At 44.0% G+C, this 12,798-nt stretch overlaps 1 protein-coding gene across 5 annotated transcripts in view; it reads left to right on the top strand.

The window, feature by feature from the left end:
* The window catches only part of DNAJC16 (DnaJ heat shock protein family (Hsp40) member C16), a 39,635-nt gene that overhangs the window by 9,505 nt on the left and 17,332 nt on the right, over nucleotides 1-12,798 (top strand). For 4 of the 5 annotated variants that reach the window (XM_064589887.1, XM_045898637.3, XM_045898639.3 and 1 more), the window contains 3 exons: nucleotides 8,194-8,378; nucleotides 10,166-10,270; nucleotides 10,986-11,144. In XM_064589887.1, the coding sequence (XP_064445957.1) occupies nucleotides 8,194-8,378; nucleotides 10,166-10,270; nucleotides 10,986-11,144 (449 nt within the window). Of the gene's footprint in view, nucleotides 1-3,141; nucleotides 7,094-8,193; nucleotides 8,379-10,165; nucleotides 10,271-10,985; nucleotides 11,145-12,798 lie in introns of those variants that run through there. The other variant, XM_064589889.1, reaches the window with a different exon arrangement.

The raw sequence follows: 12,798 nt of genomic DNA, 5'->3' as shown, positions 1-12,798 counted from the left end.
GAGCATCCAGGGGAGAGGGGGTCGCAGGGTGTGACTCTGGTGTAGCTGAGGGGGAGCAAGCAGGAAGAGCACGCTGGGACCAGGTAGTAAGGAGCCTTAAAGTCCAGGCTCAAGAAGCTGGACTTTATTTTACAGTGCGTAATAAAGCCAAGAGAAAATTGTCACGTAGAGGCATGATTTAATCGTATCTACACTTTAGAAAGCTGTTAGAGCCGCTTGAAGGACAGACTGAAGAAGGTTAGAAGAGTGGCAGGGAGGTCACCAGCCCTGGCAAGACAGCAACCACTGGCCCAGACTAGGACAGAAGGAAGAGAGAGGTGGACAAGGGTAAGATATTTGAGAGGTAGGATCGTGGAAGTCTGGAGGGACCTGGCTCCTGGAGACCACCTGAATGTGAGGAATGAGGAAAAAAGGAGAGAGGGGGACAAGATTGACTCTGCATTCTGACTTGAGCCAGTGGATGGGCAGGGAACGCAGGGAAGAGCTGGATTTGAGAACTTGTTCTAAATCGTAACTACGTTTGGACATACTGCACATGATGACATGAAAATAGTAACACTAGCTTGTATTTATGGAGAATTTACCATACGCCTAGCACAATTCTGTCAACGCATATGAAACAACAGCCATTCAAGGCAGGTGCTGCTGTCATCCCTTTTTTTACAGACATGTAGCTCATTTTGGGAACCTCGTCAGGGTCCCACCGTTGGCGTTCGGCAAAGCTGGGATTTGAACCATGGTAGTCTGGCCCTAAGTCCGTGCATCGCACACCATGCCGTATGGCCTTTTAATATCCTTAAATCTTTGACGATGGAAGATCTTGTTACTCTTTTGGGTTGTCATGCTGTTTGATTATAGTAAGTCGGGACTCAAGTGACAAGGATGTAAGAAGCTGAATTTAGATCCATAGAAGTGACATTTACTGAGGGTTCAGTCCATTCCCCCACTGCACCCCCAAAGTTCCCTGGAAGGCTGGTTTTGACCAAATGTATTAGATTAGTTTGGTTTATAAACCATTTTCCTCTTTGGAACGTTTGGATTAGTTGAAGATTCCCGACAGTCAAGGTCCACTTGGTTATAGTTGGGTGGCAGCACGATGAGATCTTTACAGCGTCCATGGCCATTTCCCTGTCCCAGTGAGGCAGCGCTACCCTTTAAGGCAGGTACTGCCAAAAATGTTTCTTTTTTTTTCTTTTTTTTTAACATTTATTCCAGAGATAGAGAGGGCACGAGCAGGGGGAGGGGCAGAGGGAGAGGGAGAAGCAGACTCCCCACTGAGCAGGGAGCCCAATGCCGGACTCGATCCCAGGACCCCAGGATCATGACCTGAGCCGAAGGCAGACAGACGCTTAACCAACTGAGCAACCAGGGCGCCCCCTGCCAAAAATGTTTCTATTCTATAGGAAGAGCAGACTGGGGCACCTGGTGGGCTCAGTCAGTGGAGCAGGTGACTCTTGATCTCAGGGATGTGAGTTGGAGCCCCATGTTTTGTGTAGAGATTATTTAAAAATCTCTCTCAAAAAAAAAAAGGAAGAGCAGACCATCTTAAAAATCAGCTGAGGGGTCTGGGGAAGCTCAGACCTGTCAGAATAACGTAAAATGCCTGGATTGCCATGGGTGGATGAACGAGAACAGTTCTGCCCCGGGGGGACATGCGGCTGCTGGTTAGGTGGAATCCAGAGCCACGCAGCGTGATTACGGCTAGTGTGCAAAGGCAGCCCACGTGTGTGGACAGCCGCCCTGGGGAGAAGGGCCAGAGTAGTAGGCGCTGCCTTCAACCTTGAGGAGCTTACTGTTGAGCTGAAGAGAAAAGATGTACCCAGAGAATACACACCTGACATTTGCAAGTACAGAATCACATTCGTAATTACAGAATAATAAGCGCTACAGGAGTAAGCAGAGGATGAGGAAGAATTCATGTTCTCATTTCACACTCTGTTCTTGATGAACCAAGTACTATGTTAGACATTAACGTATAAGTTGTAATAGTTTTTATTGAGCCTTTCAGTGGTTTGGCATTGTGCTAGGTGCGTTGTGAGGATTGTCTGTATCCCCAGAGCAACTCAGTGAGGGAGAGACTGTTGTTATCCCTGTTTTCCAGATGAGCAAACCGAGGCCCAGGAAGGGTAAGGGACTAACCAAGGTCACACTAGCCACCAGTAGAAGTGCTGGGATACAGACCCAAGAGCACAACTCTAGGGGTCACACTCAACCACCATGCTGCACGGCTTCAAAAATCAGTAAAACGTGGTCCTTGCATCAGCAGACTCAGGTGGGAGACACAGGTGAATTATCACAGTGCTCTGCATGCGCACGGGGAGGGGTACAGACAGCGACCAGGGTGTCAAGGAGGTTACATGTCTTAAAATCAAATACCATTTTAGGGCAACCCAATTTGAACAATCCTGCAGATTATTCACCATGACTTCTCATTTATTTTTTGTAAAAGATTTATTTATTTATTTTAGAGAGAGAGAGAGAGAGCGCATGAGCAGGGGGAGAGGCAGAGAGAGAGAACCTCACGCAGACTCCTCACTGAGCATGGAGCCTGATACGGAGCTTGATCTCACGACCCTGAGATCATGACCTGAGCCAAAACCAAGAGTCAGGCGCTTAACCGACTGAGCCACCCAGATGCCCCATGACTTCTTATTTTAAAAGAAGGAGTAATTTCTCTCCTTTAAGGAATTGTTAAGTATATAACAGTGTTACACTGTCTAGGAAAAGGGTCTACCTAGATACTGGTTTTAAAAAAATCTGCTTTAGTTTCATATCCTTGATTTTGTTCCGTTTCACATTATTTTGCATCTTTTAATTTCTTTATTGATGTGTTTGTGTTTAGTCAGATTCGACAGTGGCCTATTCCTCCAGCTGGCACTGTACATTCCTTAAGACATATGCAAAACTAAAAAAAAAATAAAAATAAAAAAAAATAAAGACATATGCAAAACTTGTGGGGCGCCTAGGTGGCTCAGTCATTGGGCATCTGCCTTTGGCTCGGGTCATGATCCCAGGGTCCTGGGATCGAGCCCCACATCGGGCTCCCTGCTCCGCAGGAAGCCTGCTTCTCCCTCTCCCACTCCCCCTGCTTGTGTTCCCTCTCTCGCTATGTCTCTCTCTGTCAAATAAATAAAATCTTAAAAAAAAAAAAAAGACATATGCAAAACTTGAAACAAAGATGAATGTGTCTAGAGGTGCCTGGGCGGTTCAGTTGGTTAAACATCTGCCTTCAGCTCAGGTCATGATCCTAGGGTCCTGGGATCGAGCTCCACATTGGGCTCCCTGCTCAGCGGAGAGCCTGCTTCTCCCTGTCCCTCTGCTGCTCCCCTGCTTGTGCTCTTTCTCTCTCTCTCAGATAAATAAATAAAATCTTTAAAAAAAAAAAATGAATGTGCCTATGTTATAAAGGAGAAAAAGAATTTCCCTAAAAGGTGCAATACACATTGGTACCTCAAAATAGAGGTACGACATGGACACATTGAGTACTGTAAGGGAGGAAGACTTCTTACAACCTCAAAAAGAGAAGGAAATGTTAGTGTTTTTAATTACCCAGGATCTGCAAATTAGCCAGAAACAACAATCCATATCAAAATCAAATGTTTCTGAAAAAGGTCGCATCTGCTTTGCCTTCCTTTTAAATTCACTACTCCTGTGTGTTTGGATTTGGGGCATGTCCGTCTGTCCTCTAGCCAAGCTGTGCTAAATCAAGATAAGAATACATGGATAGTTTTACTTGTTGTTGGCCACCTGAGCTTGCTTTATGGACCCTGAACTTTGAAGTGTAGAAAATTCAAAGGCAAAGGAGGAGACAGTGGAGACTGTGTTGTTCTCTGTGACTCAGAGACCCCAAGTCACCACCCGCCACTGGTCATTTCCCAGGCGGAGTCTCTGTGAGATATCAGCACTACCAGCTTTTCTCACTCTTCCTTCCCAGCTTGGGTGGGGAAGGGGGAGGGTTAGACCTGAACTCTCTCTTTTTTTTTTTAAGATTTTATTTATTTATTCGAGATGGGGAGAGAGAGCGCGCACATGCGCAACAGTGGTGGAGAGGAGCAGAAGGAGAGGGAGAAGCAGATTTCATGCTGAGCACAGAGCCCGATGCGGGATTCGATCCCAGGACTCTGGGATCATGACCTGGGTCAAAGGCAGATGGCTAACTGACTAAGCCACCCAGGCGCCCCTAGATCTGAATTCTTATTAAATATTTTCTCAGGAAGAAAAATACCAGCAATTGAAACACCAAATATTTATCATTCTTTATTCTATTCTAATCCACATGCTAGTTAATATAGAAGAGAGGTAAAATTCCTCCAGAATTTGGAAGTGGGATTATGATAGTAACAATCGAAGTCCTTTGTGGAAATGATCCAAGAAAATGGCCTTTATAGATTTGGAAACACATTTAACGAAGGTGATGTATGTAAGGACTCGAGGGTAATTTAAGTAAAAGAAATGAAGCCTAATCACTTGTATTCTGTTCTAACCAGGAAAGAAGCTGTACTGATGGGAGGGCAGGAGAGGTGGGGGGAGGACAGCTGAGAGAGCAAGGGTTTGCCGTGTGTATACCCCTCTGCAGGAGGAGACCAGCTGCTCGAGGCAAAAATCCCACCCCCACAGACACAGTCTAGGTTTCAGGCTTCACCATGGTCTGGATGAAATAATACTGAATAATAACAGTTGTAATTAATTAGGCACCTACTGTATTCCAGGCTCGGGGTTAGGTTCTGTTTTATGTTATGTGGTTTAGTCCCAACAGAACAACTTATCTCCATTTTACGAATGAGGAAACAGACCCAGAGAGGTGAAATGACGTGCCTGAAGTTACACAGCTAATGGGGAACAGAGCTGGGCTTGAATCTGGATCTGATTGTGAATACTGATTTTTAATTCATTGGTGTTTTTTTTTTTTTTTTTTTAACTGAGTGCCTACTAAGTGCCAGGACCTGTTCTAGATATTAGGGATGCAGCAGTAAACAAAACAAGCAAAACTCCCTGCACTCCGGGAGCTTATGTTCTAGTGAGTACACACCACTAAGTAAATCACAGAGTCCGACAAAGGGCGCTGTAGCCTGGTAAGGCAGGGTGGGTACCAGAGAATGCCAGGACGAGGTTACAGGCTGAAACTGTGCGGACAAGGAGGGCCTGGCTGAGGAGGCAGCCCACTGGGGGTGTGACAGTGAGCCCCAGGGATATCTGGGAGAAGAGTAGAGTGAACAAGTGCAGATCTTTTCAGTTTCCCTTTGCTCTCCAGGACTGCCTGCATCTCTCATCCCGACTCTGGGCCCAGCAGCCACCTTTCTGATTACTAATTCTGGTCCCTGTGTGTCCTGAAACCTGGCAGAGAGCACCCTGAATGGCACAGTTACTAGACAGGTGTACTCCCTGGGATCGGATAATAAATTGGCATCTGGTCTGTGTAAGATCATTTAGGGTGAGTCAGTCTCTAAGAAGTTGATCCCTCCGGTATTCAGAACCCACGGTGGAAGAGGTCAGTCTTCCGAGGCAGGAAGGGGCCAGGCTTCGCACTCGGGCGGGCGTGGGTCCCGACCCCAGTTCCGCTGCAAGCTGCCTATGGTACCAGCTCAGTTGTCCTCAGCTCCCAGGCCCGGGGGACATGAAGGCAACAGCACTGACCGCTCGGGATATTGGCGAGCATGAGCAGTGATAGTGTATGTAAAGCTCTAGCCACTCTGCCTCACTTAGAAAGGGTTCAGGACATGGTCGTTCCACCCTTGGGCCTTAGCTGTGTGGCCACTTGACGTCCCTTGGTGATATGTCTTCTGACTTTACATAAAACCGAACCCAGCGTTGTATGTGCCTGCTATATTCCTGTTCCCTCTTCTGCTCGCACAGTTTTCACAAGCACTTCCATTTGTTGACGCTATTCCGCAGTTACCTGGAATGCCTGCAGTGTGGTATGCTGTCCTGCACTCGACTTGGCTCTGGAACATCCAGCTCGGGTTCTGGTTCTGCAGTGCTGTCAGCTCTGCGAACTGGGATCACGTAATCTCTCTGAAGCTCACTCTTTGTAACATGAGGGAGTAGACCATATGATGTCCAAGTTTCCTCCTTAAACCTGCCCTTGAGATACTCCAAGGGTCATAGTCAGGTAGCCTGCAGATAGATTTGTTTCTTCTCCTTAGCAGTTTTAATGCATTAAGCTTGTGATCCCTGCCATTTACCCAGCAATTCCATTTTTGGAATTTAATTAGGAAATCACACACGTACACAAAGACGTGTACACAAAGATATACAAGGGTGCCCATCAAAATATTCCTTGTAACAGTGAAAGCCAAAAGCAGCTTCAGTATTCAGACACTGATGGCCGGGTTTCCGCGGTTTCCATGAGCTCCCGCTGTGTGCCACGCTCTGGTCTGGTGCTTAGGATACATCTGTGAACCGAACCAGGCTCGACAGAAAAAAGCCAAGTGTGAGATACGTTAGAAGATGGGAAGTGCTATGGAAAAAGGGAAAATGAGCAGGTTGAGGGGGATCCCGTGTGTGGAGAGTATGGTTTCAGACATGGTAGCCGGGTGGGCCTCATTGAGAAGGACTTGCAGTTGGCGAAGGAGGGACTCAGCTACGCAGATGTCAGGGAGGAACACACTCCAGGCAGAAGGAACAGCCAGTGCCAGGGCCCTAAGGCGGGAACATGCCAATGGCTTTAAGGAAGAGAAGGACGCTGGGTGCTGGAGCAAGATGAATGAGGAGGAGGACAGGGAGGTCAGCAGGGGATCCGGGGCCAAATTACAAAGGGCTTTGTTGGCCTTTGTGTAGATCGGCTTTTATTCTGAGTGAAATGGGAAGTCTTTGCAGGATTTGGGCAGAGGAGTGCCATGATCCGTTTTATGTGTTAGAGGAGACAGTGTGGTTAGTTGAGAATAGGCCACAGGGAGACCAGGAGAGACAATAACGTTAGGCGGGTGTTGCACAACCAGGGAAGAGAGATGGTGACTCAGAGGAGAATCTAAAGAAAGTGGAAACAAACAGATTCCTGGCATATTTGGAAAACGAAACCAACAGGACTTGCTGACAGATTGGACATGGGGTGTGAGAGGCAAGAGGTGGAAGATGACTCCGGTCTTCTGTCCAAGTAACAGGAGGGAAGGGGCCCCGTTGGTGACCAGGGGAGGCCTGCGTGGGATGGGCCTGGGGGAGGAGTGCAGGAGTTGGGTTTGAGAAATGTTAAGCTGGAGAAATCTGTTGGGCATCCACGAGAAGACTAGTCCTTACTGGCTGTTAATATTTCATGTACCTCCCATCTTTAGCTGAGGAGCTGACTCTCCAGATATACTGGTTGAAGGACGGAACAAGAAAAATTATTCAAATATTAAGTGAAATGAGTATCAGATGCTCCTATTTTGTTTTATATATAGGATATGTGTCTACACACGTGTTTGTGTAAGAAAAGGTACAGATAGATACCAAAATATTAACAGTAGTTATATGGGATTTGACTTCTGAGTGATTTCAACTTAATTTCTTTCTCCTTTTGAGAATGTGTACTTTCTAATATCTATCTCTACCAAGTAATTTGTATAAAAGGGGGAATTGTTCTGAAGAGTGAGAAGACTGACTTCTATCGATAAATCATAGTTATTTTTCCAATGATTGCCGAGTTTTTGAACCCTTGGACTTTTTACAGGTGTTTTTCCTTGTGAGTAGAGGCACTATGAGCAGATCGCTTTCTTTTTTTTTTTTCTTAAAGATTTTATTTATTTATTTGACAGAGAGAGACACAGTGAGAGAGGGAACACAAGCAAGGGGAGTAGGAGAGGGAGAAGCAGGCTTCCTGCTGAGCAGAGAACCCGATGCAGGGCTCGATCCCAGGACCCTAGGATCATGACCTGAGCCGAAGGCAGATGCTTAACGACTGAGCCACCCAGGTGCCCCAGCAGATTGCTTTCTTTTCTTATGAAGTATGTTCTCACAATCTCCCAAAATTCGAAATAATGGGGACTAAAAGATACAAAGATTTGTAGCTCTTAAATATTGCCAGATTATTCTGCAATAATAAAACTGAACCGATTTAGAATATCAGCAATGGAAAAAAAATGCCCATCAGCCTATTAGGAAAGATATCCTCCCCTCCTAGGTCAGGATTTCAATTGCACACCAAAAAATCACTTACAGCATTTCTTCATCTACCATGGGGCATAAAAAGGCCTCATGTAGGTCTTCCATACTTTGCAGGTGTAGGAATTGGCGTGGTCCATGCTGGGTACGAGAGACGCCTGGCCCATCACCTGGGAGCGCATAGCACTCCCTCTATCCTGGGAATCATAAATGGGAAAATCTCCTTCTTCCATAATGCAGTCATCCGCGAGAACCTACGACAGTTTGTAGAAAGTCTTCTTCCAGGGAACTTGGTGGAGAAAGTAAGTACCTGGCGGAACAGTAGTTTACAAGGTACCTGGGAGCACTGGTGGCCCTGAACTCTGTCTGTGGTCATCTCAGACCTGAGTGTCATTTTGAATAGGACAAGACGTATGTTAATTAATTACTCAACCGAAATCATTTAAATGAAGTCTGTTGGAGACTGAAACAAGGTAAAAAGACTGAGAGAATCCCTCCCTGTTAGTAACCACTGGGCACGTTTACACGGTGGTGGGGATCTGAGCCTGAAATGACAATGACTCTGATTTTCTAAACCAAAAATTCAATCACAATGTAGGATGAAGGATTTCTTTCTGACTCGTGAGTTTGTTCATTTGAAGGTATTTGTCTTATGAAAGGATTCAGATTAAGTTACATTTGGCTATATATTTAACAACCACATCTATGGAAAACACAAGACTCCATGAAGTCAAATACTTTTTGGAACTTCCAGAGCTTAGAGTAATACAAGTATGAATAAATTTCACAAACAAAAATTGTGCTAAAGAAGCCAGGTACAAAGAGTTCATACTAGTTTATGATTTTTATACTTAAGAAGCATTTTTTCCTCCAGTATCTTAGATTAGGGATCAAAGGAACTAGAACAAGATTCTTGTTTGCTTTAAGTGATTCATTCCTTTAACTGTACCAGGGAGAGTGAACATACCAACAATTCCAACCTATTTCCACATGCACTATTCATAGACTATCCCACCAGGATCATTATCCACAGAAGAAATATTTGTTGGAGCTAGCAGAGAGCAGGGCAGGCTCCTAGAATGATTGTAGGTTGTCCAGATGGGTCCTCAAACATTTATGAAATGTCTGTTCTCTGCCAGTCGCTGCAAGTGTTGAGAACACTTTTCAAGGAGCTCCCAGTCTAGTGGGTGATTATTTCCATCTCATCTGCTGAGAGGCTGCCCACGAGAGCTGAGAAAGGCTTCTTGGCAGAAACGGTCCCTGCACTGAGTTCACCAAGTGAGGAGAGAGAGGGAATGAGTTGCAGGCGGACAGAGGTCTGGGACATGAAGCAGTCAGCTCTGCGTGAAGTAGTCACTAGTGAGCAGGAGAGGGCAAGACTAGAGGGCTTTACAGGAATCTCACTGCCAGGACCTCCAAGCGCCCGGCCGCCCTGGTGAGAAACTTGGGCCTTGGTTTGCAGGTGCTTAGAGCCATTGAAGGGGGCTGAGCAGAGAGTGAATGATCAGATTGAGGTTTAATAGAGATCATTCTGGAAGCAGAATGGAAAGATAAATGGATTTTTTAACTATGAAGAATTTCTAGGTAAAATTTTTATTCGTGTTTTTTATATTCTCAGTAGGATTATTTAAGGCATAAACAGGGAAGCACAAAAGTAGCAGTTCACATGGTAATAAATGAAATGGTGTAACATACAGACTGAGTGGGCCCCCTTATTCTTTTAAGCCATTTTAGAAGCAATCATGGCATTATCTTCCACAGGGTAATAGATTAAGAAGGACAGTCTATAACAGATTAAGAAGCATGTCTATAATTCAAAAGTTCAATTTTTTTATAACGTGCTCAGTAATTACTCCAGAAAAGATTGTGATTTCAGTCTATAAGATTGGGAACACATGAAAATATGAAATCAGTAACTATTCTTTTAAACCGTTTTAGTCAGAGACAAAAAATTAGTGGTCTGCATTTTTTATTTTTTACAAAACAATCTTTTACAGATACTGGGTTTTGTTTCATTATCTCCTGACTACATTATAATGCAGTTGTTGAGAACTGAATACTGAAACTAACCTCCTCTCTTCCACTTAAGGTTACAAATAAAAATTACGTCCGATTCCTCTCTGGCTGGCAGCAAGAGAATAAACCTCGTGTCCTTCTGTTTGACCAGATGCCCGTCGTACCACTGCTGTACAAGGTATATGAGGTGCTGGGGGAATGTTTGCTCTTTTTCTGGTGGAAGGAACTTGTGGCCTGCTTGTCCTTTTCGTAAGAGCTTATCCAAAGAGAAATGTTTGAAGACCAGAAATCTGCCTTAGCCGCCATACACTGAGCACCTCCTGATACCATTAAATGTGCTAGTGCATTCCACACACATAAGAGCATGGAATCTTCAGAAGAGCCCAGTGATACAGTATCATCCCTGTTTTATAGACCAAGATACTGAAGCTCAGAGAGGTTGTATAACCTACCCCCGTGGTGACTGCATGATTCCCAGACCCGCCCTCTGAATGACCCCGTCTGCAGCACTTCCAGTACCTCTCTGGTTAACCCTGTGACATGAGATGGGAGAGGAAAGTGTCCTGCTTAACCCCTGGCACGGTCACTGCCGTCTTCCATAATTGAGGTGATTCCTCAAACACTCCCATGTCTCCAACCCAGTGTAGATCTCAGTAAACTGAATATTTTTCTCCATCTGTAAAAAAAAAAATAAAATTCACTGTGTTTGGCTTTGTGGATCCAGTTTTCGGGCATGAACACCATAGAATTCCTCCAAGTGCACAGAGGTCTAGCAGCCCGAGTGGGGCTATACAAGCTAGCATTCGTCTCCACCATTGGTGTGAACTTGTCACACTTGGGTTTGTGTGATCCGCTGCCAGTTTAATTTCTTCCTCTCTCTTACACACTGACAGTTGACTGCTTTTGCATACAAAGATTACTTGTCATTTGGATATGTACACGTCGGTTTGAGAGGGGCGGAAGAGATGACAAGACGGTACAATGTCAATGTCTATGCCCCCACCATCTTGATCTTTAAAGAACACATAAACAAGCCTGCAGATGTTATCCAGGTACGTGAGAGTTGCCCTGTTGTGAGATTGCCCTCGCATTGTATCTTGGGCCTTTAGAAATAAACAGCAACATTGAACAGAGCAAGTGAGAAGGAGAAATTCGTTTTTAATTTCTTCCTTCAGAGGCATGAAATTTAAAAACGAGTTTGGTTTTCATCCAGTTTGGGACTGTTTTGCTCAAAAAATAATCCTTTGACAGAAAATAGGATGGTGGCGATGCCAAGAGCTGAGGGAGGAAGATAATGGGGAGTTGGTGTTTCATGGGGACATTTTCCGTTTGGGATGGCGGCGAGAGCAGTTGCACAACAATGTGAATGTATTTAATGCCACAGAATTATGCACTTGGAAATGGTTAAAATGGTCTATTTATGTTATATATATTTTGCAAGTAAGAGGGGCACCTGGCTGGCTTAGTCATAGAGCATGTGACTCCTCTATCTCGGGGTTGTAGGTTCAAGTCCCACATTGGGTACAGAGATTACTTAAAAATAAAATCTTTAAAAAAAAATTTTAAAAATAAGAAACAATAATCACTTTATCTCTAAAGTGATCCTGTCAGAAAATCAGTAATCTTATTCTAAAATAAATTACAAAGATAAATTTAAAAGTTAAATATAAGACAACAATAAAAAGGAATGAAAGAAAACCATAAACTAACTTGGAGAACATATAAGTGAATATCTGAGCTTAAGATAAAGAAGGGTTAAAAATCTCGGAAAATCTTGTTTTATAAGTTTTAAATTTGTATATAAATACTTAAAAGTTTTAAGTTAAACAATAAGCTAAGAGAAATATTTACAACCAATCTAAAAAAGATGGTTATCTTTAATTTCTCATGAGCTTCTTCTAATCAAAGAGATCAACACAAAACTTACCGAAAGTGATCGCTTAATGGGTATAGGGTTTTCTTTCAGGGTGATGGAAGTGTTTGGGACTAGAGAGAGGTGATTGTTACAAAACACTGTGCATGTACAAAATGCCATGGAGTGATACATTTTAAAATAGCTAATTTTATGTTATGTGAATTTCACCTCAATAAAAAAAAAAATTTTAATAAAACTTCCCAAGAAGAGTAGGTTGAGAATATGAATAAAATTCTGAGAAGAGATTTAGGTGACTGATAGTCACTTTTAAAAATTAAATCTCACTAATCAAGAAAAACCAGTTTAACATTTTCTTCTCCTCCCATCACATTGTTAAAGATTTTCAAAGTGAAGATACTCAGTTGAGAGTGGAGAGAAACAGTCGGTCTTTTGTTTGGCCAAGCTGGAGGAAGCTTCAGAAGTTTTCAGAAAAGTAGTTGGGTGGTAATAGGCCAATTGCGTTGATTCATTCAGGAAAAGAGTATTCCTGAGTACCTGAGTACCTTATGTGGGCCAAACACTGCCCCTAGTGCTGGGGACAAAGCCCTGAACAAAGTCACCTGAATTCCCTGTTCCAGGGTCTGTCCTGTGTCTAGCGGGGATGACAATGGGCATAACATACTCCATGGTGCCGTGTCATATGGGGAGAAGCGCTAAGGAGAAAAATAAAGCAGGAAAAGGGAATGTGGAGTTGGGAGAGCAGGTTCACATTTTTTAAGGTAGAATGACCAAGAGGGGCCTCACTAAGAGGAGGCTTGCGTAAAGACCTCGGGAAGATGAGATTACCTTTT

This window comes from Mirounga angustirostris, unplaced genomic scaffold, assembly GCF_029215605.1.
Source record: "Mirounga angustirostris isolate CCGP_5_RB_7025 unplaced genomic scaffold, mMirAng1.0.hap1 SCAF_4, whole genome shotgun sequence".
Classification (NCBI taxonomy): Eukaryota; Metazoa; Chordata; class Mammalia; order Carnivora; family Phocidae; genus Mirounga; species Mirounga angustirostris.
Note: the sequence above shows the minus strand (reverse complement) of the source record. Positions and strands in the feature narration are given on the sequence as shown.